The sequence below is a fragment of the Centrocercus urophasianus genome, unplaced genomic scaffold (genome assembly GCF_019232065.1).
Source record: "Centrocercus urophasianus isolate 14NV4802_14NV808 unplaced genomic scaffold, USGS_Curo_1.0 seq_13, whole genome shotgun sequence".
Classification (NCBI taxonomy): Eukaryota; Metazoa; Chordata; class Aves; order Galliformes; family Phasianidae; genus Centrocercus; species Centrocercus urophasianus.
The window spans coordinates 51,125,934-51,153,552 of record NW_024884475.1 but is presented as its reverse complement, the minus strand read 5'-3'; the positions used below and the strand labels follow the sequence as shown (position 1 = coordinate 51,153,552).

The following is a 27,619-nucleotide window of genomic DNA, read 5'->3' as shown; positions in this document are numbered from 1 at the left end:
AAAGCCACCTGTGTACTATTAGTGAGTGGAAATTAGTCATTTGTCTGGTATAGCTTTTGGTCTGACAAATTCCTGGAGGTAATAAAACAATCCTCATTTTTGTGGGTTTTTAAGTCTTCTCTTCTGTCTTCCCCCACAAATGCCATGCACATGCCTCTCTTAACCATGCTGGTTTTGTACGATTGGCTGAATTGGCTTATATCGATTTCTAGAGTATTTTTTTCTCTGTTTACCAAAGGGTAAGGAAGGAATTCCTGAGGAAGGAATTGAGTTATCATTGTTTCTTCCTTTCCTGTGCTTCTATACCTTCAAGTTCCAAATCTAAACCCAATATTGGATTAATCCTTATAGAATGTTTCAATTCTTCATTTCTAAAGTGGAGGAATACAGGTTACCCCCCTTTCGTGACTACTTATTTTCTTTGAAACAGGAGTAAAAAGGCAATGATTTGATTTTTATATTAGTATGCAGTCCTCTCACATGAAGATAATCCTTTCTTAAAAGTGATTGAGTAGATTGTAACTGAGTAGGTTTGTTGGTATGCAAGCTAAGAAAAAAAGGAGAATTAAAAATGAAGCCTATTCCTTGGAAAAGTACTGATAGATATAAAGATATATCCTTTTTTTTTTTTTTTTTTTTTTTTTTTCCTTTTCCCCCTTGTCTGTGTAGTGTTTCTTTTGCAGGTAAATTCCTGCTGCTTCTCTCTGTTTTTCCTGTTAGTGGAGAGAAGAAGCTTAAAACATTTTTAGGAAAAGTAGAAGCTGAAGATGATTGATCTCCCTTCAGATCTTCAGGTCAGTTTTTGAAGAGAATGTTAGACTTTTTGCTTTTACTGAATCCTTCCTACCTTACCTGCCTTGAGCAATGGAATAATTTGCTTCACCACAGTTTAAAGTTGCCATCATGACCTTGATGAGATGAACAAGGTTTTTCGTACCACATAACTTGGATGCAGGCCCTTGTTAGGTCAGTGGTGTAGCAGCTGTTGGTATCAAACCTAATATGCCTGTTTTTTGTGGTTTTTTTTTTGTTTGTTTGCTATTTTACAAATCATATTATTTCTTCTTTCTTCTCTTCCTGCCTCCTGTTAAAGGATGAGATACTGCTTGGTCTATTGAATAATAGGCTTCTGGGTAATGAGTAAAAACTTAAGAATCAGCACAGACTTCACTCCCCGCATTTGGTGACCTGAATGTCCTCCTTGTGTAGGATTACATTTTTTATTTTTTCGTTTTATTTTTGGTTCTGTTGGTTTTTATTCTTTCCTTAAAGGATGGATGTACCTGATGCCTAAAAGCAACTTCAAGACTGTACCTTCTGCACTTCTAGAAACTTGCTTCAGTGCTCATGGTGGCCTTAGAAACTGTGAAACTAGACTACTAGATGGTAGTCTAGCCTCCTGTGAGGCATGGGAGCTCACTTGAGCTTAGTTGTTCTCAAGAGGAGAGTTTGCAGCAGAGAGATGGATCTCGTGCTCAGAAATTGCAATTTGTTTTTTCAGTTTCAGGCCCTTTGCAATTAAATGCAAATGTCCTAGGTAACAGGCACAAACAACGTGTTCGACTTAATAAATGTAACTAGAACTAGTTAATGGGAAACAGCATTATAAAATGGCTTGTTATGCAGAATTCTTTTTCTTCTGGGGAGGTGCACTTGCTTCAACTTGACGTGATATACTGGACTGACCATTTCTCCCTGTGAGGATAACATTAAGAGTGTAAGACTGAGAAACCTACATAACAACAAATGCTTATCATTCATGTGTTGGTTGTCAGTGCAGTGCCATAGAGGATGTATCGTAAATAATGAAGAATCCAAAAGCAGTATTTTCATGTCCTTGCATTGCACAGTTTCTGTTTTATGAAATGCGAGGGAATGCAGAGAATGAATAGGTAGCTGAGGCCGCCTAGTGCCAACAGCGGGTACTGCAGCTTTCGGGCGCACGGCTGCATTTTTTTTTTATGTATCTGCAAAGAATTTGCAAAGTTGTGCGAAAGTATGAAAGAGGATTTGATTTGCAATCGTTATTGGTAATATAAGTGGTACAAACAAAATGACAGAAAAACTGAAAGCCTGCAATGTAGATTTTTACCGTGGTTATACGTTTGCCTAAAAATTACTGTGGTCCACACTACATAGCTAACAGCTTCTAGTGCTGTTATGTGTGGTGTAAATTGAGGATAGGAGGGAGGGGGAAGAAAAAGTGCCAGTGAGGAAGGCGTGAGGTGCTTGTGGGGTTTTGTTTTGTTTTTGTGATCATTAGCAGCATGGCTTTGAACTGCTAAGGCTTTGAGAATCACTTCCAAATGCTACGATCTGAGTAACAGTAGTGTGGATATATGTTAGGATAGATTTCTCTTGTGATTAAAATTTAATTGAAAAGTCTGTGTTCACAGCTAGTGAGATGTAGTACAGAGTTCCTTCTAGGAAAGAGTAAAGACCAGAGAATAACTCCATGCAAGCTAACTGAGGGATCTTAGTAGTCTAGTTTTAACGTAGATCTTCTCAGTCTTTTTGTGTTGCAGTAGCCTGTGAGCATTTCTTGAACTTGAAGCTTTTGTCAAAATGCAGATATTTGCTCTAATGACAAAATTCTGGCTTTTTGATAGCAGTGAATAGCTGATAATGGAACTTACATTCATTTTGGTCTTAGGTAAACTGAGTTAGGTTCCCACTCCCTCCACTCTGTAATGTACCCCTTCGTTTTGCTGTTGTGCATGTTTTTTATGTTCTTCTCTTTTGTTTTCAGTTCCTCGAGGATTTTATGTATTGCATATGAAGTTTTGCAAGGTTTGCAATATATGAACAAACATGGAATGGTCCACCGAGCGCTCTCCCCTCGCAATATTCTTTTGGATCGAAAGGTACAGCTACATGAATGAGTCTGTGTTTTGTTTTTTCTTCCTCCTGACGAGTAGCATGCTGTGTTGTATTTGGAGACTCGACTGTGGCAGCCCTTCTGATTAGGGTGAGTGGGGCAATTGTATATGTGGGGAAAGTGTAGGGGTTGTTACTGGTTTTCCCCTTTTTTGTAGATCTCAAGCGTAGTTCAGATTTGTTTCTGTTCCCACCTTTTTTTTAATCACAAACCATGTTTTTTATCCTTCTTAAAGTAGAGATGGAAGTCTCCTTGATTGTCAGCATTATAGTTACAGGGTCTTACTAATTTTTTAATAGGTATGTATTTTTTTCCAAGCTAGTTTGCAGTTCTGTTAGTTCCCTATGTGTCATGTTGATCTGAAATGTGACTTTCAAATATCAACGTATTTCTTTGTCATGTTAAATTATTAAAATTGCAATCTGTCAATTCTATTCTGTCACAGACTGCTGGGTTGGCAGTGTGGAATAAAGGTTCCCCTCATAAAAGATGAGAAAACCAGTAGCTACTGTTTTATTCAGGGCCATCACCGTATCTGAACTGATGGCTAAAATGCTTAGCCTATATGAACAGCCCCTCTCTCCTTCACCTTCTTACTTGCTTTAAACACAATAGCTAGTTCTTTCCTTGGAAGGCAGAAAGAAAAGAGAAAGGAGGTGAGGAACACTTATTGATATGGTCTTGTATAAATTACTTGTAAACAAGTGAAAATCATAATAATGCACTAACAAGCAAAATACTTACAGTTTGAAGGTAGTCCTAAAATCAGTTGAAGAACAAAAGGGGTCATGAGGCCATAGAATTCTAAGCTTTTTCCCTGCCAGATTGCTTGCTGGTGTAGCCTTTACTGTTGCACCATCTGCAGGCTGGCTGAACACAGTTCAAAATACAGCAGAAACATTAAATTCTGTGCCATTTTTTATATTTTGATTTTGGTGTTGCATTTCTGCCTTCGCAGAATAAAATCCAACACCTGCAAAGCATGTTTGGTTGAGATAGGTATGGAGTATTAAAGAGAGCAAGGTAACGAGTTGATGGTCAAGACTGGTGAAGGAGCCAGACTAGCTAAATAGAAGAAGTGAGAGAACAGTGGGGCTGCTGAAGGAGTTCTGAGATTCAAATGGGATTGCAAAGAGATTTGAAACAGGAATTATGTTCATTAGAATATTTAAGCTTTTTAAATTTACTCTGAATATATTGTAACTTTCAAAGTTCTGACTTGCTTATGTGCTCCGAGTCATTACTTCATGCTCATAGAAAGTAAAAGCATTGGAAATAAGCACCTTACTAACTTGCAGTGGAGATCTGCTTAGGATAGGAAACAAAAACAGAAAGAGCTGACTTCTTATGAGTGTCTGTCTCAACAGCTAATGCAGTTTGCATGAAAGTGATTCTTTAATAATACTTAAATACATGTTTTTATTATGTCTGATACTGATGCTCTTGATTTTTGTTGTTTTTTGTCTTGAATTATTATTCTCCTTTCCAGGGACACGTTAAGTTGGCTAAATTTGGACTTTACCATATGACTGCTCAAGGTGTTGATGTTGATTTTCCTATAGGGTAAGAATGTAGCTGCTTGACATAAACATATTAGGGATGTATTCATTTAGGTACACAAAAATAGTAGTGATGCTTCCCTTTGAATCTTGTTTTCAGATTTTATTTTTTAATGTATTCTCATGAATAGTTGAAGGGATAAATGATAATGATATTTTAGATTGATTTAGCAGTAGGCACAATGTGTAACGCTTAGTTCTTGGGTTGTTGTTTTTTTTTTTTTTTTTTGGCTAAGTCAATAATTATTTGATGGGAATGATGATAATGGAAGGGAACAATGGATCTAGGATATTTATTTATTGTACTAGTACATTTATTGTACTATTTACATTTATTTAATGTACTAGTGCTAAAATTCAAAATAGGTTTACTTTGAGATATGTAGATATATATACTACATTGAGAATTGATGGTACTTCCTCTTAAAAGACCTAGTAATTAAAATGTGATCTTTCACGTGGTAGATGCTTGTGCAGTTAGAAGTGAAAGTGCTTCAATGCTTGTTTTGGCTAAATAGAACAATTTGCATTTTGGTATAAATTCTGATTTCTCATAATGCAAAATGATTTTGATTAGCATATCTGAATGGTAGCTTTTTGGGCAAACAGATCATTGCTTAATGTTACTGCATTTTTCTAGGTACCCGTCTTATCTGGCACCTGAGGTAATTGCACAGGGAATAATCAAACCACGTGATCATACTCAGTGTGAGAAGCCTCTGCCTTCTGGCCCTAAATCGGATCTCTGGTCTCTTGGCATAATACTATTTGAGCTTTGTGTGGTATGTAAGAGGGTATTTTTCTTCATTGTGACTCTTGGGGAATGGTTACGTTAGCATGATTGCACTTTGCCTGTCGTCAGACTCCAAAAATCACACTACATTAACCTTTCTACCTGATCAGCATTGGTGGTGGTGGTTGAAGTTACTGCATGCATGTTGGCTTGGTATGAGTACAGGTGTTACTGTGCAGGGCAGCTGCCTGTTAAGCCATGATGATGAAATGCAACGAAAAGCCAATCAAGTTTCTTTACTATGAGAGCAGTACATCTACCCTATTACCAGAGTCTAAAGAGCTTCAGTAAGGAATAAAAGGCTTATTTTGAAAATGGTTATTTGGCTTTAGAAGATGGGATAAATTAAGCCCACATCATCTTTACTACTTCTAAATGTGAAATTACAGTTTTTCATTCAAAGACAGCATTCTACGCAGGAACAAGATTTAGCAAATCTGTTAGTACTGATGTCTAGTCTCATTACACAACTAAATCATCTGACAATTGCATAATCAAGAGCACGTTGTATGTAGTGAGTACATCAGGATGTGGGAATTGGACTCGTGCATATTCTGTGCTTCTGTAAATTCTCAGAAAGTTCATAGATCATTTGTTGTTACTCCTTTAAAACGTACGTTTTCTTAAAATCTGATCAGGACATTTTGGAAACATTTTAAAACAAAGTATAGATTATTCTTCTTAAGTACAGTGCAATACAGGCTGTGACTCTTAAACGTGGAATGATCATGAATATCACCTTTGATTATGATCATGTTGGAAAAAATAGTTTTTTAATTGAGTTGCAGAATTCATAGTACATTTGTAGGTTTTCTAAGGCAACTTGGGACTTTGACTTTGTCTTGCACATTTCTTGTTTGGTTTCCCTCTGTTCCAGGTAAGAGACATTATAAATTATGTGTTTTTCTTTGTGGTGGCATGAAACAGTGTCTGGTATATTTGATGTTTTGTGTTCTTATAAATAGTTTCTTCAATTCTTCCAAAATTAATTTTGGAAGCTTATTTCACTGTCTTTGTAGAGAGGTGGACGCTGTCTGTGTATGCTATCTAAATATTTTGATGTAGTAGTATTGATATATTTATTTGATTGGGTCATATTATTCATTTAGGGGAGAAAATTGTTCCAGACTCTGGAGATAGCAGAAAGGTTAAAATTTGTAATTGCACTAGGTAAGTAGACAAACCAATTTTTTTATTTTTTTAGTTTTTGGGCAGTGCTGTAACTGGAGCTATGCAAACTAATCAGCTTGTGGTGCTCAGACCTAAGGCACTTTACCTCTTGTCTGCTTTCATCTCTGGAGTTGAGAATACATTTGAAGAATAGTGACTTGCCTAGGGAAGGGGCAGAGATGGGTGCCAGTTGTAATAACTGCAGAAGAGCCGTGTGTATCTTTGAGTATGGGTAAGATATGGAAAAGTGTGCTCAGGTAATTTTGTCAGTTAATTGTTGTTCTATGTTGTAGGCGTCTCTGAAATGACTTAGGAATTGTGTAGCACTAAAGAAAACTGTCGCTGCAGTAGCAAGCAGGGAAAATCAGGACTCAAGCAGGAAGATAGGAAACTAAAAAAGAGCTGAGAAGCATATTACTAAGATATAGAGTTTAGTTTTTTTACTTCATCTACAGTGGAAAAGCATTAAGCCAAAATTTCAAGTCTGTAGTGATGTTAATGAATCTAAAATTGGGACTGTTCTGTGGCATTTTAAATTGGATTCGGATGTGGATGTTATGTATAAGCCATGTGGAAGGAATGCTCAATATTTGAAGCTTTATGCGTGAGTTATTGAATTTTTTCAGAACAAAGAGCAATACCATTAAAGTTAGTTACTGCCAGTACAAATGTCTTTTTCTTTGAGCAGTGAGTACTTTGGTGTTGAAATTCTCAGTGTTTTGCTGTGCAATTTATTAGCAAGGCTTCCTGAAGGGGTTGAATTTCCTTCGAGTTGAAAGCAAGTCATTATGAACCTTCATCACTGAAAAATGTTTATATCCTGACCTGAGTATTATTATCTCAGTAATATGTTGAAAATAAGTTGTAAAATACTGCTTCTAGTTGCAAATAAAAAATACTAGAAATAGCAAATAAAAATAAGTACTTTGAGTTTCTCTGTGCAGGTACTCTTAATTTTTTTTTAATTTTTTTTTTTTTTTTTTTTTTTTTTTTTAAGTAAGTTCAAGGACTGAACTTATTTGGCACTCTGAATTACTAAGCCTGCCAAGAAGGCTTTCGCTGTTAAATCAGATTCACTACCTAGCTTTGTTCAGCTTCTGTTTTATTTCTGCACAGGGGAGAATGTGATTTTCATTTCTGATTTCGAGAGTTCACCTTCAGTTGATGTAGCAGTGTCGATTTAAAAAAAAAAAAAAAAAAGGCCAACAACAACAAAAAACCAAAATGTTCTGTTTTAAGGTGGGGTTTTATCTGATAATCCTGCTTAATTGTTGTATGGGAACTGCTGAGTCACAGCCTGAACCTCTGATGGATCACCTGAGGCGAGCCATGAGTCAGCCACAGGAGCACAGCTGAAGGCAATTCACCTGTGCTGCAGGAAGGGGTGGAGCCTGGCTGCACCCCTCCTAGACCCATTTAAGAGCTGGCTGCCAGTGGGGAAGGATCTCTTCTGGAGATCTGCTCTGCTGGTGTTTTGTGAGTGAGCCCAGGATAGGGGTAAGCCTTCTGTTTATTCTCTTTTGTTATCATAGTCTGTTTTGCCTAACTGTCTTGTTTATTTTGTGATTATAACATCCTAAGATTCCCTGATTATACAATTGCTATCACTGTTTTCACGTTCTTTAACTTTTTTTTACTGCTGTGTTTATTTTTCAAAGGCTATGTAGATGATATTGTGACTGTATTAGCTGAAGAACACGGTTGCCTTGATATTATTAAGGTTTGTGAAACTAGTTTACTCTTCCATGCTATCTTACCCAAAACTCATTATTATTGTTGGATTTCGTATGATATGAAATATATAATATGTATGTGTATCTCTGTCTATTTCATGTATGCAGAAAATATACTATGTAAGAAATTTTTGTTTATACTTGCTCATACGTAAATAAGCTTTTCTTTCCAACATGAAATAATTAATCTGTTTTTATAATGATTTATATAAATATATTAAAATATTGTTATCAGTAAAAAGAGTAAAGTATAAATAGTAAAGTAAAAAATAATTGCAATATTGCAATTATGTACATACAGACGCACGTATTTTACAAAACGAAACTGGTTTAATTACTTGAATGCAGTTGCAATAGACTGCAATGCATATGTAAGATCCTTTCAAGCACCCAGTGCCGGTAATGTTCATTTTTTCCTAAACTTATCATCAGTTGAAGTTTTAATCTTGCTGATTATTCACAAAGTTGTTAATTGTCTTTAAAATGCTCCAGGTTAATTTTCTTTCTATACAGCTCAGGTCCTCCCCATCCATAAAGTTAATCACTGAATTTTGGTGTCTGTTTTGAATGTTTTGAAACACTGTGCAAAAAGGATTGACTGTTACTAGAAGGGAGTTCCCAAGAATTGCCTTATTTCAAGCCGGATACAGGATGTCTGGATTAAAAAATGAAAATAAGTGTCTGGATACGTTGCTAATTCTCCAGACTTTTTCCCCTCTAGTCAATATAGGGGGCAGAATTGGTTCCCCACACCATTTTGGTCTTGCACAGCTGACCATGTGTGAGCATGAAGTTTTATTGCTTTCAAAGACAAGTCTGTATATGGAAAGCTAAGTATGAGTTCAGCGGCTTGCTGAATTAGGGCAGAAATGAATGGACCTCCTCCATATTTTTTCTTATGTTCCAGGATCTTTCTGAAAATGTCATAACTCTGCTGAAAAAATGCCTTACGTTCCAACCTTCTATGAGGTAAGTATTCAATCCGAATGCTTAATGAACTCCAGTAGAGTAAGAAGACCAGTTGCTGAATGTTTTTTGAAATACCAATGGCTTCTATTATGTGTAATAGATAGCTAGTTGGTTTTAGTACTTTGCAGTATTTGAAAGAAGTGGTTTTGGAAGAAAAAAAAAAAAAAAAAAAAAAAATCAAATGCACAAATCTTTGAGATTGTTGCAGAGTACTTTGGTGGGAAAGCTCTTCAGTCACATTCAGTTTTAGATTTCTCAGCTTTAATGCTTCCGTTTCTGGATGTTCATGAGACTTGCGACTTCCTTCAAATCTCTTCTTCCAAAGTACTTTTTTGTTATGACAATCCACCACAGTTTTCATCTGAAAGCTGTAGTAGGCTTCCGTTCTTCAATCGAAGCTTTGCACTTTTTTCCATATTTGCTTAGAGAAATAAAAAAATATTCGTTTTACATGAAATATCAAGCTAGGGCATAAACAGACTGCAGCACATTACAAGTTACGAGTGGAACAAAATTACCAGGTTTCTTTGCTTAAAAAAAAAAAAAAATTCTGAAGTTTGACATAACTTACTAGTATTTTACAACTGTTTGTTACTGAAAGCAAGCTCTTCTTGTAAGTGCTTTACTCTTAATGTTGTATTATCTTCTCTTAAGGCCAACTCCAGAGGAATTGATGCGTGACTGTTTGTTCAGTGAAGTATCTTTGGCATACCCTCCCTTTCACAAACCTGCTGGACTGTTCTCGTCCTCTCCAAGGTGTGCTGACTTAACGCTGCCTGAAGACATAAGTCAGTTATGCAAAGGTAAAAGCAGATAGTGGGATAAATGTCATTGGATGGGGAAGGAATATACAACATCCTTGCTTTTTCTTCGAATGCATTATAAACTATTATATAGTTTAATATTCCATTCTCGTAGTAGATTGTTTAATGGGCGAAGATAGAGGCAAACATATTTAGAAGGGGTGTGTTCAAATCAAGGATGGTATCTGGATTTTCATGCTTTTGTCTCAAGGAATGAAAAGTTATTGTTAGTATTTGAGTTTATGTTGAGATACCTGTATCATCATCTGCCTTTGTAATTTGGATGTGTACAAGGTACTGATTTTTCCCCCCCTCCGTGATGTATTGTCAATTAGAAGCTGAATTCTGTTAAGTAATAGGAAGAGATTATTTTTGAAAGTACTGGCAAACTAAATTCTTATGGAAGAGGTTGTATTCTAGTATAGAACATATTTAGAATTTTTTGAGTTTAAAACTGGAGTATGCTGAAAGTTTTAACTCCTCATTTTGAACTCTGAGATAGATACATATTTAGCAAATCTCGTTGTAAAGTTTTCGGGGACTGAAACTTTGTATCTTCTTAGAAAGTAATTGGTCCATGAAGGAAAGACATTGTAACTACTCTGTGCGAGTCATCAGTTTCCTTGCGCTCTTAGCACTGTTGTGAACAAAATAATGTGGGCTTTCTGTTTGAGGGGGAGAAAAACTCAAACATGCAGAAAGCAGAAGTCCATCCTTCAACTTATTTATCTGATTATTTCTATTTTGGGGCATAAAGGAAACTGCAAACTGTTCCGTTTTTTTTTTTTTTCTGATGCATTCTGTAAAACTCCCTGCAAAGAGAGGATCACCTTTCCTTCTAACTTCGCATTATGGTCTAGAACCTCTCCAGTGTAGTAACTTCAGCAAGATTTGTTCAGAGCGATAAGAAGAAATACAAGCTGCCTAAAAAGCTGTAATTTATATTTTATGGGTTTTTTTTCCTTGTAGATGAAGATAATGATTACTTAGCAGAAAGATCAATTGAAGAGGTTTATTATCTCTGGTGTCTGGCTGGAGGAGACTTAGAGAAAGAACTTGTCAACAAGGAAATCATTCGATCAAAGCCACCTATCTGCACGCTTCCCAAGTAAGAAAAGAGAAGCATTTAAGGGAAGGAGGATGTATGGAGAAGTGATTGTGAAAGAATGTTTTGATTTGGTTTTTGGTTTCGACACCTGTGTACATTTTTAAAAACATTTAAAACAACATTCTTAAACAGCAGAAAATCACTTTACATCTCTTCTTAATCAATTTAAGGCATTATTTGAACACTTCGTGTTTGTTACTTATGTGCTTTTCACATTGCTTTCTGAAATCAAAAAAAAAAAAAGGTTAAGTTCTGAACAATGAACAGGAAGATCCTAAATTTAGCATCTTTTCCATCATCGTTGAACTTTGATTTAAAATAAAAAAGTCGCACTATGTACTCATAGTAATTCATTCTGTAGCAAATTCTCACCCTTGGAGTTCCATTTCACAGAGCATCAGTGCTGAATGGTCATTCATTTCTTCAGCAGATCAGCTGGTTTATGTTTGTGTTTTTCTTTTAAATGCACAGTTTTAAAAATTGTAGTGCTGTTACAAAATTACTACTTTTATCTTCCTGCTGCACATGTTGCAATTTGATGCAACACTTTTAAATACTTCGATACCTTAATCCTCTAGTCTGATTTTTAACAAACAGAGTTATGTGTTCATAAAGATAAATTTGCTGGGTCTGGGAATTAAAATCGCATAAAAATAGCCAGAGTGCAGTATCTGGGGGTAGAAAAAATTAAGAGCTTGATCTTCAGTGATCACATGATAGCAAATGTAGTGTGACATTTTGAGGTATTGCCCGTTCTGTCCACTTAGGTGAAAGCTTGGCTTTCTGATTTCTGTGGGGATAACAGTTTTAATTATGTAAGTATTAAGAAGATGAAATGTCCATTTAAAAATGTAATCTTACTCTATCTTTTAAGTCATCCTGAGCATTTTAGCATAACTTGAAGAGATGAATTTGCTGTCTGCTTTAAAATAACACCAAGCAGGCAACCTGTATATACTCTTTCTTGGTTGCATTTGTTAGTCCCCTTAAGGTCTGGGATTATTATTTTTTTTTTTTTTAAATTTGTGGGAAGTGGCTTTTAAATGACAGTGCTATTTTATTTTTTGGGTCTCACATTAAGTGGCAGTCGTAGTCTCTGCCAGTTCAAGAAATAAAAGGAGTATTAATCCCGTATCTCATTAGTCTTCCTTTGTGTGCAAACTAGAGTTGTGGAAAACCTGAAGTGTGCAGTTTTAGACAGAAGCTGTTTAAATAATTTAAGGTGATTGTACATTCCATTGAGAGCAGGTTTCATGCCTTGCAGAATCAATGTGTTATACTTCTAAGAGCTAGTGTTCTGTTTTAAAGAAGAAACTGATTGATGTTAGATATTTATTTATTTATTTTTCCCGACTCAAATCTTATGTTATAAAATGACCTGAATTTTTTTTTTCCTTTCGTTTTGAAGCTTTGTGTTGGAAGATGGTGAAAGCTTTGGGCAAGGACGAGATAGAAGTTCCCTTCTAGATGACACAACTGTGACTTTGTCTCTGTGCCAGCTCCGAAATGTAAGTGAAACTCTGTGTGCAGGTGCATATGTCCTTGCTGTGGAAACATTTGTTTAAAGGGAATATGGAACAGCAGCTCCTACTTCTGCTCCTACAAAGGGACAGTGTTACTGATCCTCAGAAAACTCCCTGGTGTTTGAGGCCAATTCTGATTTACGCTATCAAATTGCATTTCCCATAAAAGCTTACTAAATTTGATTAATGTTCCCATCCTCCATCCCCATATTTTTACTACCTGCTTTTTTCTGGTGAAGCTGCAATACTTTGGCAGTACCTGCATGATTGCTGAACTGCCTGGCACAGTGAGTTCTTTTATTCCTGTAGGTGGCTCACGGTATTCAGAAGAAAGAACAGCTCAATTCAGTTGCAGCTCCTTAATATCTGTATCCTTGGAGCTGAATGCCAAACTTTCAGTAGTTTACTGCTAAGCTTTGGAATATATAGCTATTAATTTGTGTTTTACATTATGCAATGCCTATTTTAAAGGTAGCATACAGCACAGCTTCTAATTCTGTTCCTATAGAAGAGCAGCTTTTACAGCTTTCTTTTAGACTTTTTAATCTGTAGTTTTTTATACTGGTGCCTTCATGTATAAATGCAGCAGCAAATAAATGTGTACTGAGTTTTTATTTTGGGGAGGATACAAGTGAGAACCTTGTGATGTTAGATGAAATAAATTTTTGAAGTTAAGCACTTCTTCAAACAGCTTTCATGGAGCAGAGCATGATGCATGAAATCAAAAGAGGATCAGGTCTGAATGAACAGAGAACTGTTCTGTCACTCCCAGGAGGAGCAGCCTGTGTGCTGTATGCCTTTAAGTTAGAAATAGAACTGCAAAGCAGAATACTGCAGAGAGGATAATATTAAACATTAATCACAATGCAGCAAAGATATCTGAAAATTTCAGACAAGAGTCCAGGTATGCTTGTCTGTCACCTTCTCGGAGAGCGTCTGTAATTCTGCGCAGCTTTCAGATGCTGATACAAGAAGAAACTCAAATTTGAATAACTCTTGAGCTGATTAAAAAAAGTAAAAACCAAGTTCTGTAGTTGCTTTGCAGCTACTTAGATAGGAAGTCCATATGGAAAAACGAGGAAAAGAAGGAAGCAATGGTAATACTGTTGATCAATTAATTCATGGCCCATAAAAGCTTTTTCTGTGTGTGCAGAAAACAGGCTTTGTGCAGGAGACAAGAGAGTTCTCTTAAGATAGAATACATTCCATGATGTCTGAAGAAAATAAGATAGTCTGTACTAGGAACTTTTCCTAGTCTTAAAGGTTGTACGTTTCCTTATTGATTGAGAACTGAGCTAATGCTTAGGTGTCAGGGTGAACCATTGAACTTAGAAGTGAATTGCAAATTAATTGTTTTCAGATTCCACTAAATTTTCCACATGGTTTTTGAGCAGCATTCTGATAATGAATTGTCTTTATTGTCCATTTCAGAGACTGAAGGATGTTGGTGGGGAAGCATTTTATCCGTTACTTGAAGATGAGTAAGTGTGTATAAATTTGTTCCCATCTAAGTGACCAAATGTAGTTTTGAGTAGCACAATGCACAGCAAGACAGCTGTCTTCCAAGAGCAAACCTTACATGTCCTTGTTTGGCCCTTAAAATCAGTGAGAGCTGATAGGTGCTCTGTACTGGTGAACTTAGGGCCCTGAATCCAAACTTACATTTTTAACCTCTTTCGACATGCTGTCAGTCAGCTGTTTGTGCTGAATATTTAAAATGATCCATTTATACTTCTAACTCAAAAATGCATTGCTGAATATTTATTTTGCACTTTGAATTGTATATTTTGCTCTTTACTACTACAATCCTAATTCTTTTCCCAGCCAGTCAACTTTACCTCATTCAAATAGTAGCAGTGAGCTGTCTGCAGCTGCCAATCTACCTCTGATCATCCGGGAGAGGGACACAGAGTATCAGCTAAACAGAATTGTTCTGTTTGACAGACTGTTGAAGGTATGAAATCTCTCTGTTGGTTAATTGGATTTGGTTTGCTAATTAGAGGGTATTTGAAGGACAGAATAGTTGAAAAAGAAGCAGAGATGAAAGCAACAGCAGTGGAGAAGGGAGAGAAAACTCTTACAAAAGTCTAAGAGATTAAAAATATGAGAGCTGCTGCTAAGAACTGTTTACTCAAGAAACTAATTCTGTATCCTTTACTCATTACTAATCTATTATAGGTATAAATATACCAGCATCATCTTTGCACTTCCAAGCAGTAAGGTTCTTGAAAACAGTATGGCTATTTACTGTAATGATACCATGATAGAAACGTGGGTTTTACTTTAAGGGGGTTAAAATACCAAACCCTAATTTACACGTATGGAAAAAGATGAATTCGTGGTGAGGAATGAAAGAGGGCTGATGTGTTAATAGGTGCAGTACTTAAGGAAGCATAAGCTATAAATGTCAAACTAAAGAAAGTTGGATAATTATAATGATAAGAAACATATAATGAAAAAACCCACACCAATTTTAATGATTTGGATTGCTATATTTATATGTTCAATGTATACCAAAATATATGAATGCATTCGTGTGGAGCAGTGGATATTTCAGTATCTAACAGTCATCTGCCATCTAGGTCTTCCAGTTAGGAATGAATGAAACTTGCTTGAAACAAAACTTGCAATCACTGTCTAACTGACAGATTTTTTTCCTCTGAAGAAACCACCTTCCCAGAGTTGGGATTAGATTTGTTTCAGTTAAAAGGTAATGTTTTTGCTATTAATCTCTTCTTTTTGAAGGCCTACCCTTATAAGAAAAACCAAATCTGGAAAGAAGCCAGAGTTGACATCCCTCCTCTTCTGAGAGGCATGACCTGGGCTGCTCTGTTGGGTGTTGAGGTAAGGGTGATTGGAGGCCATTTGCAGAAATCCCATTATTGACTGAGAAAGGAATTGGGTAGGAATAGAATGGACAGGGAAGCTGGAAAGAAAGTGAAGTTTGGCATTAGAATTAGTGCAGATTGAAACAAAGGGATGCATGAAATCGTATGAACTAAAACACAGTATTCAGACTCATTCCTGATTCTGATATTTGGTGTCAGAGAACATTGGCTTTGATTGACTTTATATTTAATTTGATTAGGGAATAAAAAAAATAGTGCACATCCACTAAAATTTTGCTATGGTGTGTAAATACAACTGCTGCTTAACTTTTTTTGGTTTTTAAAGTTATTTTTGATAAATGCAGTTGCAGTCTTCTGCCTCAACAAGCAAAAGCTGGGTAACAGTGTAAAATGTAGCAAATGTATTTTATTTCATTATTATCCAATACATGTCTTCCAAAGATTGGAGGAAAAATAAATGACATGAAATCCTTCAGGACAAAGGGCTAGAAAGGACTGTCCTAGACATTGTCCTTGAAATGGGGACCCCTCTTACTTGATATGAATTACGTGATGACAACCTGACTTTTGCATCTGTTCTGCTTGTAATCCTCAGTCATGCAGCAAAGAGGTTCTTACAGGTTACACATTGTGAGTTTTAGGATGTAGCTTAGGATGTGAACTTCTGAGTATCTTCGTATGACACAAAAAACCGTAAGGAAAAGAGTAACTGGTGGTCAAGAGTGTGTCTTGGGAAGTGAGTTCACTTACTTCATCAACTTAGTATCTGTACAATGAGGGCAGTCCCATAACCTTAAGATGCACTTGTTAGAATACTTCCCTTGGTATTTAGACAAGAACTGGCTGTTTAAGAGTAGTGTATGTTGGTAGTATCAGTATTTAATTAATAGGCAGCCTTTTCACAGATGATGCTGAAACTTGACAGCAGCAGAGGTATACTTTGAATTTAAATTGATAGTTTCTGTTAACTTAAAAATGGAAAACTGGATCCTTGCTTTATAAGCCAAAGAAAGTGACTGAAGATAGTGGGAATACCATTGAAAGTTCTGTATATCCTGAGTTACACTTGAATGAAGAAGATTTTGTTAAAATTCAGCATTGAGAAATTCTCTGTTTGGGAAATGCACTAAAATATGTATTCAGAAAAAAAGTTAATAGCTGGAACATTTGATAAAAACAGCTTTTGTATATAGGTATGTACATTACAATATGCTGTTACATTAGTAAGGGCTTTCTATTTTGAAATATTCTTCCACATTTAGGGTGCCATTCAAGCAAAATATGATGCCATTGATAAAGACACACCGATTCCTACAGACAGACAAGTAAGACCTCCAGTTTTTACCGAATACTGTTGCCTGAAGTAAATCAAAGATCTTTTCAACCTGTGGGTATCATTTTGTCTATTACAGCAGATGTGGTTGATAATAGTAGAAGGTTTCCCCTGCCCTCTAAGCTTTCTCGTGCTGTTGCAAGAATCTTGCAAAACAGTTTGGGATCATTAGTTTAACTCAAATTAGGTTATAACCTCTGAGCAAAAATCTTATTTCAGAATCATGTTTCTGTTGCAACAGCAAGCAGTTTAATAAGCAGTATTACTGGTGTGTTGTTACATGTTCTGTCTTTATCAATTCTTTTTTTGGGCCCTTGGACCTGATGCCAGATAGCGTCAAGTACACTGACATTCTGAACAGTAAGATGAACTGTACAGAAATGGGTTCTTGAGCCATTAAATTCTCCAAGAAGTACTACCAAATGTAAATAATCTTCACAAGGAACAGCTGTTCCGTCAGATGGCTGAATTAAATAGATTCTATCAAGTTTTCTGAGGTCTCTGATTATATTATCCTGTAGGAAAAAAAGGGGTGCTAGCACCTGAAACTAGCGCATAAGTTGAATTAGAAAATACTACAGTTGTAATCTGCTGTTGTTTTGTTTTTAGAAAGTCTGCTTTTATTTATTTAAAAGCCTTCTTTTAAAAGCAGCTGTTAGAGCCCTGTCCCAGTTCAGTTACTGATCTGAGAGCAGTGGGTGAAACAGACTGATTTTGATGATGATGATCTGACTTCGGTTGTCTGGCTAACTTCCACCACTGCCATCTGTATTATTACACAACTGCTGTAGTACTATTTCATTTACCCTGGTTTCTCTCTACGTTGTGTATTCGACTGTGATACAGATTGAAGTTGATATTCCTCGTTGCCATCAGTATGACGAATTGCTGTCATCACCTGAGGGTCATGCGAAGTTTAGACGTGTATTGAAGGCCTGGGTTGTTTCCCATCCTGATTTGGTATACTGGCAAGGTGGGTTTGAGTAATTAGCAAGACATTAATGGGAAAGCTATGTCTAAAAAAAACAACCAAACAAAAATCTTACTTGGAGGACTTCCTTTTCCTCTCTTTTGAAGAATGAATAGGTAAATTACTGAAAATGTAGTTCCTAGTGATTTAATTTGTAATGCCAAATTGACTGCCTCTTCCATATGCTCTTCAGAAATTTTGATCATTTCAAAAAAAAAAAAAAAAAAAAAGAGGAGTCTGTTTCTTTCTGCTGATCAGTTCAAAGATAGTGCTGCAGGAGTTATTGGGCAATTTCATAGGACTCATTGGATTTCTTGAAAACCGTGACAGAATAGTCAATTCAGCACTATCATTTTAACAAGTGTAAATCCTCTTTGTTTGCATGTGTTGATTACATACTTGTTCTCTGCATTGTGTGCAGCCTGGCATTGCAGGTGTTACAAAAGTATACAAAATGTCACGGTTAAGTTATTGTGTTGAATAAGACAAATTCATTAAATGAGATCTTTATGACATTTCTTCATGGCTCTTCCCTCTTTAGGCCTCGATTCTCTTTGTGCACCATTCCTATACTTGAACTTTAACAATGAAGGTGAGCACTTTTTTCTGCTGGGAGTGAGGGGAAGCACAACCTGTTCATCTTAGTTGTCTGCGGATATTTGTGCACCACATATTTATGAAAGAATTCTGTAACTGAAAGGGAGTTTTGAAGCTAATTTTGCTATGACTCAAAAGAAGTGATCACAAATAGCTATATAAAAACATGCATATATAAAAGATATGCGTATTTAGTACTTCTGCTTCTCAGTGCAGCTCTGGATTAGCCTTTGGTAATGTGAATGTATTTTTTGTTAACCTATCATAACCATTAACCGTACAGATGAGCAGTATTCAGAAATTTGGTGTTGGTCTTAAGTGTCTAAAAGGTAATCAGAGATCAGCTTTGGACTGTGATTTCTTCAGAACAGGCCTAGTCCAACTTTCTATGCTCTTGTACACAACTTTTTCATAACATGTTTGGGTGAAAGACAGTTTTTCAGGACAGTAACTCGTACAGTGGGCCTACTGTGCACCTTTACATATTTCTATCAACAGGTCCCGAACACATCCGTATTGTTTGATTCTGTCACCGTTTTGTGGGTTTTTTTTTGTTTTTTTTTTTTTAATTGAAGCAAAGTATGGTAGTGAAAAATTCAATTCCTTGTGACCTGGTTTATGAATTTAATTGAATACAGATAATGGTGGTTTCAATGCCAGAAAATTTGCAAACTTGAATTCATTTCTAAGGAATGCAATAAATATGATGCTTTGCTTATCATTTCCAAAATGATAAACAATTTATTACAGTTTCCATTCTATCTCTTACTAAGACGACTTATCCAATCAGTGGTTTAACAACATGGCTAAGAGTTGTATTAAAATAGGTAGACTATCTCTCAGCCAAATTCTTAGAAATTAATGAAGGGCTAAACATTATGTTCTTATCCTCTAATCTCTACATGGTATGTTTGTGAAGAGCCGCTGAGAAATGTTTTAATAGTGTTCCACTGTTGGTTTCCTGTGAATTCTGTCTTCAGACTCTGAGCTGAAGAAGGGGACCAGATAAGAGTCTCTGGGGATGTAGACTGGGCCTAAATTCTAGGGGAGAAAACGGAAGAATGCAACAATGCAGTTGTCTGAAACTGTATCTTCAAAAGCTTTGTTCCATCAGGGAGCTTCCCTTTTCAATACAAACATCACTATGGCTTTGTCACTGTATGGGAAGTGCTGAGTCACAGCCTGAACCTCTGATGGATCACCTGAGGCGAGCCATGAGTCAGCCATGGGAGCACAGCTGAAGGCAATTCACCTGTGCTGCAGGAAAGGGTGGAGCCTGGCTGCACCCCTCCTAGACCTATTTAAGAGCTGGCTGCCAGTGGGGAAGGATCTCTCCTGGAGATCTGCTCTGCTGGTGTTTTGTGAGTGAGCCCAGGATAAGGGTAAGCTTTCTGTTTATTCTCTCTTGTTATCATAGTCTGTTTTGCCTAACTGTCTTGTTTATTTTGTGATTGTAACATCCTAATATTCTTTGATTATACAGTCACTAAGAATTATGGAAAGAAATTGGGAACAAAGAGCGTCCAACCAGATTTGTCTTGTTTACTTAAGTGATAATAGAAGCTTTTAAAATTCATTAGAGAGCGTTGTGCACTTCCTATGTTCCTTTACAATCATTTTTCTTTATGGTTTGATTTTAATATATGTGTCTTTTATCTGCTTAATAATAAGCACTTGTATTTCTATCTCTGCATTTGTTTTTTCTAATTTTTTTCAGCTCTGGCATATGCTTGCATGTCTGCTTTTATACCTAAGTATTTGTATAACTTCTTTCTGAAGGATAATTCTCATGTTATCCAAGGTAAGTGCCTTTAATTTTTTTATTTGTTCTAAGGGGGCTTGAATTAAGTCAGCATTTATAAATACACTTTTTCAAGTGGTTATAAACGAGGAACGTGCTGTCGAAATATTCATCTATGTATTTCAGAAGGCTTATGTGAGATTAAAAAGAAAAACAAAAAGCAAAAAGCAACACCAACTGTGCAAGGAAAGTAGGAACAAGATAAGCAGGTAAATGCTTGGGCTTAGAACAATGTTGTTTGCGCAGGGAGGTTGAAAAAAAAAAAGAAAAAGCTCCATTTGTTTCCAAGTTGAGCATCAATTGATTTTGCGAAGTTATAAGGTGAGGAGAAGGTCCTTGCAATGCTATATGATTAAAAACTGAACAGCAGGATTTTAATCATATGAATGTTACAGGAGCTGTCTTTACAGTGAGGGACAGTAAAGAGCAGGAACAGTACAAGTTCGAAACTCCCCAGAAATTGGTGTTCAGTTACTTGGAGACTAGAGAGGAATTTCTTATTGAAGAGAATACAGGACAGGATTTGGTATCCATGAGGAAAAATGTTGCATAATTGGGTCTTCAACAGCTCTGCAGGCGTCTCAGAGAAGTCCAAACAATTCCTGGGAGATAAATGTCTGTTCTACCTAAAAATTAATTGTAAATATCAAGAAGATACAGTGAAGGAGTTTTCTGGAACTGTTAACTCACCTTGCTACTGTCTGTGTTGGTTAGATAATTAGTCTTGTAAACAATTGTTAAGAACAGAAAGAATCTGTTTGAAAAGCTGTGGCTTTATCTTTCCAAGTTAAAGCAAGTTAAGTGGATGTCAAACTCTGAAGGAGGTTCCTAATGTTTATTGCAACTTACCTTGAGGACTTGGGCATCTTTTTCCTTCAAGTATTATTTGCAGTAGGTCTGTGACTTGTTCCCTTTGTGTTCTTACAATGGGAATATTGTTTCTCAGTTCTCTTGAGATAGCATCACAGCTTTTAACATTTCTAAACCTAATATAATTATTCTACAGAATGATTGTTCTTAACTTTGTATGCTCAAAACTGGAAGCAGAGTAACATTCCCTGTCTGTCCTCCTTCACTCAGCTTGATGTCTGAGCCCTAATTACTCTGTGCTTGAGAGCATAGAGAAAAAGCAATTGCCATCTGTTTTGAAATTGCAGTGTTACTGACTCTTCATCTTCCTTCTAACAAGGCACATCACAATAGGAACAAAACTAAGAGGTTAGAATAAATAGAGAAGTCTGTCAGTGTCTCTGTTCTGTTGTCTGTTTCTGTTCCAATTAAAAGCAAGCATTAATTAGACAACTTAATTAAATTGTACCCTTCAGCATGATGTGCTGTGCTGACGATCTTATTACATTTTATCTTTACAGTAAGTATTTTCCCCTTTATTCCAGAGAAAACAAATTAAGAGGTTACTGATGATGCAGGTGCTACCTTAAAACCTCATTGACTTCTGGATGACAAAATTTAACTATTGAAAATAAATACAATTGTTGCAATCAAGGAGTATTTCACTCAGTTTGGGTCTTAAAATTCTTGAAATATTCTTGTTCTAACTTCCATCAATATCTTGTGGCTTGTATTCACACAAAAAGTCTAAATTTTTTTTAAGAATGTGCCCTTTCTTTCCTACAGCTACTATACAAAACAACAGGATGTTCTGGCTTGTGTTTTTGACAGTGATCTTGAATTTGTTTGTTATTTCAGAGTATCTAACGGTGTTTTCTCAGATGATTGCATTCCATGATCCAGAGCTGAGCAACCACCTTAATGAAATTGGTTTCATTCCTGATGTAAGTGCTGAGCATTCTTATAAATAGTAAAGTAAATCAAAGTAAAAGAAGGAAAAATTAGCACAGTTAGGATGAGATGCTTTGCAAAACTGTCTTGGCAGCAGTTTACCTGGAGATTTGCTTATTAATGAGATTTTCTGGATATGCTGTTAAAATGGTTAAGTATTGATTATTGTTTTAGGTACCTCAGTCCTTGCCCTTTTGTTATCATGGTACAATACAAATATCACTAATAAGTAGTTTTAACTTAGATTGACCTCAAAATGTATATGTAATTTGTTTTAAAAAATTTGGACTAGTATACAAAGAAGAACGTGGCTGAGAATGGCTAATAGAAATTTTTCTACCATCTAATTAAATGCAGTTGTTTAACTCAACAGACACATTGATTTGCAAATAATACGAAAAGCATGTGCAAGAGATGGTTAATTTGTAGTTATGTCAGATTCTGGAAAATGCTTAGCAATCACTTGTTGGAATCTATCAAAAACATTGGAAAGATTATAGCTTGTATGCAGGTTTTATCCCTTCATTTAAGGTGGAGAAAAGTGGAAACTGTGGCCATATCCAAAATGTAGTAGAGAGGGCTATAATGAAAAAAATAAAACAAGGCCTTCTTTATAGGGCCCCGCTTTTATCTATTGTAGTAAACAGGGAAACTTTTTTATCCTTCATTCAGAGCCATGTATAGTCTAGAAAGCCAGCATAATGCTCTCAGGTGGGAAGGCCAAGCCTATGAAAATAATTTCTTGCACGCAATTTCTGGGTAAACTTGCTTCAGAATGGGCTGATGCTCATTAGTACTGTTTGCAGAGATTGTAATGGGAAGAAAACGTATATACCTTTCACTTCTAAAGGCCTTTGTGATGTAATAATGTTTATAATATAAATGTAAAAGTTACTGTGGCATTTAAAGAAGCAAAAGCAAAACCCAATGTATTGCGATATAATCTGAGGTGTTTAGAAGCTGCATGTACTGCTAATAATCCACACGTGAGGAGGGAAAGGCTGAAGATGAGAGAATGGTGGGGAGTTGGGAGGATATTCACATCTTGAAAGCATGTGAATTTGAGGGCAGAATAAAGGACGTGGGTAAGTTACTGGGGGAGAATCAAGTTTGCAGCATCACCTGCAAATGTAAATGCACCTGATGTTTATTTGCTCTAATAAAATTTCAAAATGCAAGTCAGATGGAGTAGTTAAAAATCACCTTTTTGGGTATATTTTGTATTTTGTTTCAGGGTGGCTGTTAGACAGCATGTAGTCAAATGTGAGCCTTGTATCCTAAGTGTTATAGCTTAGAAGAGGGTATGAGTGGGTAATGCAACAAATAATTGCAAAACAGGAGTACGATTAAAAATAAAAATGAAGAATTCTACATTTGAATACCAATGCTAATTCTAAAATTAACACTAACCTCTGAAGAGAAGTTGTCCTTTCTAAATCCTGTCATTGAAAAAGAAAAGTTGTTTTGCCTTCCAGATTATTGGGAGAGGGTTTTTTGTACCTCTTACTGCACAGGATCTGTCAAGGTGAAGGATATGCACTTTGGTAATGAGATCTGAACCTGAGTTTTGTGCTTGAGTACTAATCCTATCAAAGTAAACTCTGATTAATCTTTCATCATCGAAATGCAGGCTCCTGCTGCAGGAAAGATTGTGTTTCCTGGCACCCTTCCCATTTGCTTTGGGTCATGTAGCTCTTAGAATATTGAACAGTACTGAAACTCCAATAATTGTGAATATTGTTAGCTGATGTGATGCCTGGATTAAGTACATTGCAGTGGCTTGTGTGATTTATGTGTAAATAGAGAGCTAGGTATGGTGAATCTTTTAGTTCTTTGCTCGCTCTCCCGCAGCTGATAATCTCCACCGCTCTGTATGATATTTTATAGTCTCTGTTCTATATTCTACTGAATAATTCTGACATACAAAGCAGACTATTTTAAATAAGAAAAAAATGCTACTTTACTAAAAGGGTAGCTGTAGGCATAAATTATTGTAAATAGCTTTCACCTGCCAATTATGGCTGCTAGGTGCAGTTGTTAGCAGGCCAGTGAAGGAGATGACAAAATCTGGTTGCAGTTGCTTAATAAGCTGCTGTCTCAGGCTTAGTTTTCCTTTGGTGATGTGCAGGAGGTGCTGTTAGTATGGCTTCACGTAATGGAACTGAAAATCCCGTGATTGAAGTACTTCATCTCCATTTGTCTCTTCTGTTACTGTTAGCTAGTGGTGAATGTAGGGGAGAGATTTTTTTGCTTGTATTTTGATCTTACAAGAAAAGTGATCGTTCTTCAAATTCTGCATAGGTGTGTGTAGGTGGGTAGAATCTAAATTTAGAAATTGGTCTCAAATTGCATTACTTTGGCATCCCTATACGTCAAAACATTTATGTGCCTTTCTGTAGCAGTTGAACATAGAATTATCTAATAGGCTTGAGGTATGTTGCATGCATTGTGAAGGCAGAACCCTTCAATGAAATGAAGAGCGTTTTATTCCTTATAAGCATATAGTAAAATAAATGTTATGTACTCACATAGTAAACATGAAATATGTTGGCATCTTCAGTGCTTTGGAAATTCAGATCTTCAGTATTAAATAATTTCTTTTCTTGGTCTTGAAACTACATGCATAGTTTCACAATAGCTTTCTTACCATGTTCATAACATGCTCCTGGATTGTGGCCTGCAAGTAGGCCACGTTATTGTTACAGACTTTCAAAAGAGTAAGAGACTTGTGGTTATTTCTGAATGCTCTCTAGGATCTCCTCCAACAAATACTAGTGTGCGTTTTTGCCTTGCTTGCTCTTCTGAATTGTCTTTAGAAACAAAAGCCTCTCAACCTGAAGTCTTTGAAACTATTGCCTTTACAGCAGAAATCTCATCTTCTATGGATAAAAACATGTAAAGCTCATTTTCCAGAGGAGGAGTCAAAGAATGAAATAATGCAGAGAGAAATAACAGTAATTTATCATGGAAAAGGCTTTCATTGGGATTTGAGGAGGTTTGAGTTTCTAGTTCAGAAATAGATTGTTTACCTACAGTTATGATCTAACTTCACTCTGTTGAAAATCTCTGGACTGAGTCTTCAAGCTCTGATTTTAAGCAGTTTGTCATAGCAGCACGCTACTGGAGCTTCAGCTAGGGTTAATGGAAAAAACTGAGAATGAAACAAAGTGGGAGGAGAAGAGATTTCACTTTTAACTAAAAACTTTGTGATGGCTTTTATTCAAATTGTTCTTCGTATGTAAGAGATGTCCTGGTACTTAATTGAAAGTACCAAAGAACTCATATGTTAATAGCAAAGCAAAATGGTAATTACAGCACTGCTGATCTTAAGGTCGCTCTAAAAAAAGTGAAGTATTGACTTTAAAGGCTTTCATTTTAATCTGACTTTTTCCCAGTCTGTTCTAGTAGTTCAAATGCTGCTTTAAAAAACTCAGTGTGGTCAGGAAATATATGTGATGTTAAGTGTGAATGAAAGTCACAACCTTATTATGTGTCGGGGTTCTGTAGTAAAGAGTTGGAAACCTTTTTTTTTTTTTTTTTTTTTTTTTTTACTACAGAAGTATGGCAAAATGCTGTTCTTGCTAATGATCGCTAGAGGGCAGTATGTACTAATACTATATTGAAAATGCAGTCATTTCTCTAAAAATATTTTGTATCCTGTTTATTTGAGGACTTCGTGTCTTTGCAGTTGTTTTTCTCATTTTTGTTTTTTCAGTTTGACTTGCATGGTGAAATAATACTAATGTTGTCTCTACTTTGCTTTCTCAGTAATGTTAATCATAACCTCTTCGGGTTTGCCTAGACCTTCTTATCATAGAATATTACGTTTTTGAAAACAAGACAAGAAAATCTCAAAAAATGTTTACCTGATACCTTCTAACTTAAATAGTTTGACTTTTCATATTACCATTGATAGGTTTAGTAAGGATGATTTAGAGCGAAGAAGTGCTTTGCCTTGTAGTTACCTTTTAATAATATCTTCACTATTTCAGTTTTGGTGGCTCTTGTTGTATTTCTTCTATATGCATTCGAGATACAGATGTCTGTATGTGAAATTAGGAGCAAGCATGGAGCTGCTTAGGGTAAAACGTTGTAATCAGATGTATGAGAAGAGGAACATTAGGCTTATTTTTCTGCTATATGGCAAGCAGTATAATGCATACGGGTAAGCAGGTAAATGGGAATTTGTTGATTACAAATGTTATTCCACAGATAGACATATACTGAAAGTGTTGCGGAGATGTACCCAGGGTAACAGGAGTGTATAATGAATCTGAAATAATGGCATATAGTGATTTTTTTTTTTTTTTTTTTGAACCTTTAAAATGATTTGGAAGATTGTAGGCTAAGCAAAGTCTGTTCATCATAGCTTGTAGTTTTATGTGTAGTACAGTTTAGATGCTATTGGATACTCAAATGAAAGTGTGGAACTCAAAGTTAGAGAGCTGTGCTGGGGAACCTTTCTGCATGTTTGTGTGCGTCGTTTCATCAGTGCCAGAGTCCAGTTAGGAGTTGATGGAATAAGAAGTCATTTATTAACATAGTATCAATTATATTTTCTGCTGCTCATTTGCTTACTTTCAGGGCAAGCTTAATAGGAGTACTAATTTGCACTTTTTATGAGCTAAAATGTAATATATTAAGCTTTATGTCTAACTATAAATCTTCAGAAATGGAAAACAAAGCACATGAGCTGTGCAGCTGAATAAAATTTAACAAAGATAGACTTATTCTTGCATTCGTAATGTGTTGGGACTTTCTGTAGGGTGATGTTTGAAAATAGATTTTATTGCTTTCAACCCACTAAATGCTTCATTAAAGATTAAGAAACTTTAAAGGAGTCACAAATGACTATCTGTTCTAACACATTCTGAATGTTTTGTATGTGGTGTAGTAGGTATTCTGACGGAAAGCTTGCAGAAACTTTGTTTTCTGTAGCCATTACAGCAGCAGAAGTTAGACAGTCTCAGAGTAATATAAGTGGAACCTCAAATTCTTCAGATGGCACGTAGATACCATTCCTTTTTCTTTCGGAAGTTGTGATTTGCACTTTTATTTATTCATAATAAAAAATATTTTTTCTGAGTCAAAAAGGTACCTTGAATCAAGTTGTTTTATGCTTTATTCAGGCACTCTTCACTAATTTTTATTTAGCAGCATAGAGTAAGGGGAGAACTGTGGCAGTTTAAAGGAGCAGCTGGCCATGATGCTAATGGTCTTTGTTTTCACTAGAGGATCACAAAACAATAATGTGGAAGGGATGAGAATGGTGACTTGGGGTGAAAAACACTTCTTTTGATGCTCAGGGACATGATTTAGCAGAGGGTTGTTAGAGTAGTTTGGTTAGGTCGTGGTTGGACTTTTCCGAACTGAGTGATTCTATGATTCTGTTGTAGTAGTTTTGCCACTCCAGTTATTTCTTGTTTTAAATGTGTTAATGTAAAGCATTGCAATTTTTATTGCAATTAACAATTGACCTAAGCAAAAAACTTAGATCTTAAAAAAAACATTTTTTTTTTCTCTTCCCTCCTGCCATGCCCCACCTTTTGCAGCTCTATGCTATTCCGTGGTTTCTTACAATGTTTACACGTGAGTATACTTTTTTTTTTCCAATTAAATGTTAAATTTCTTAAGGGTAATTTTTCTCACTTTGTCGGATGAACCCTTCCTAATTGATGTGATACGTGTCATTTAAAAGGTCCTTTGTAATTTGCAGGGTGAACTTATGACGTG

The 27,619-nt window shown here is 36.0% G+C and overlaps 1 protein-coding gene across 4 annotated transcripts in view; it reads left to right on the top strand.

The window, feature by feature from the left end:
- The window catches only part of TBCK (TBC1 domain containing kinase), a 95,693-nt gene that overhangs the window by 22,310 nt on the left and 45,764 nt on the right, over positions 1–27,619 (top strand). For 3 of the 4 annotated variants that reach the window (XM_042811706.1, XM_042811705.1, XM_042811707.1), the window contains 18 exons: positions 2,750–2,864; positions 4,368–4,441; positions 5,078–5,219; positions 6,340–6,400; positions 8,059–8,120; positions 9,041–9,102; positions 9,757–9,905; positions 10,875–11,013; positions 12,422–12,521; positions 13,968–14,017; positions 14,361–14,490; positions 15,282–15,380; positions 16,648–16,710; positions 17,565–17,691; positions 18,230–18,280; positions 20,003–20,086; positions 21,794–21,879; positions 27,439–27,475. In XM_042811706.1, coding sequence (XP_042667640.1) covers positions 2,750–2,864; positions 4,368–4,441; positions 5,078–5,219; positions 6,340–6,400; positions 8,059–8,120; positions 9,041–9,102; positions 9,757–9,905; positions 10,875–11,013; positions 12,422–12,521; positions 13,968–14,017; positions 14,361–14,490; positions 15,282–15,380; positions 16,648–16,710; positions 17,565–17,691; positions 18,230–18,280; positions 20,003–20,086; positions 21,794–21,879; positions 27,439–27,475 — 1,631 coding nt within the window. The other variant, XM_042811708.1, reaches the window with a different exon arrangement.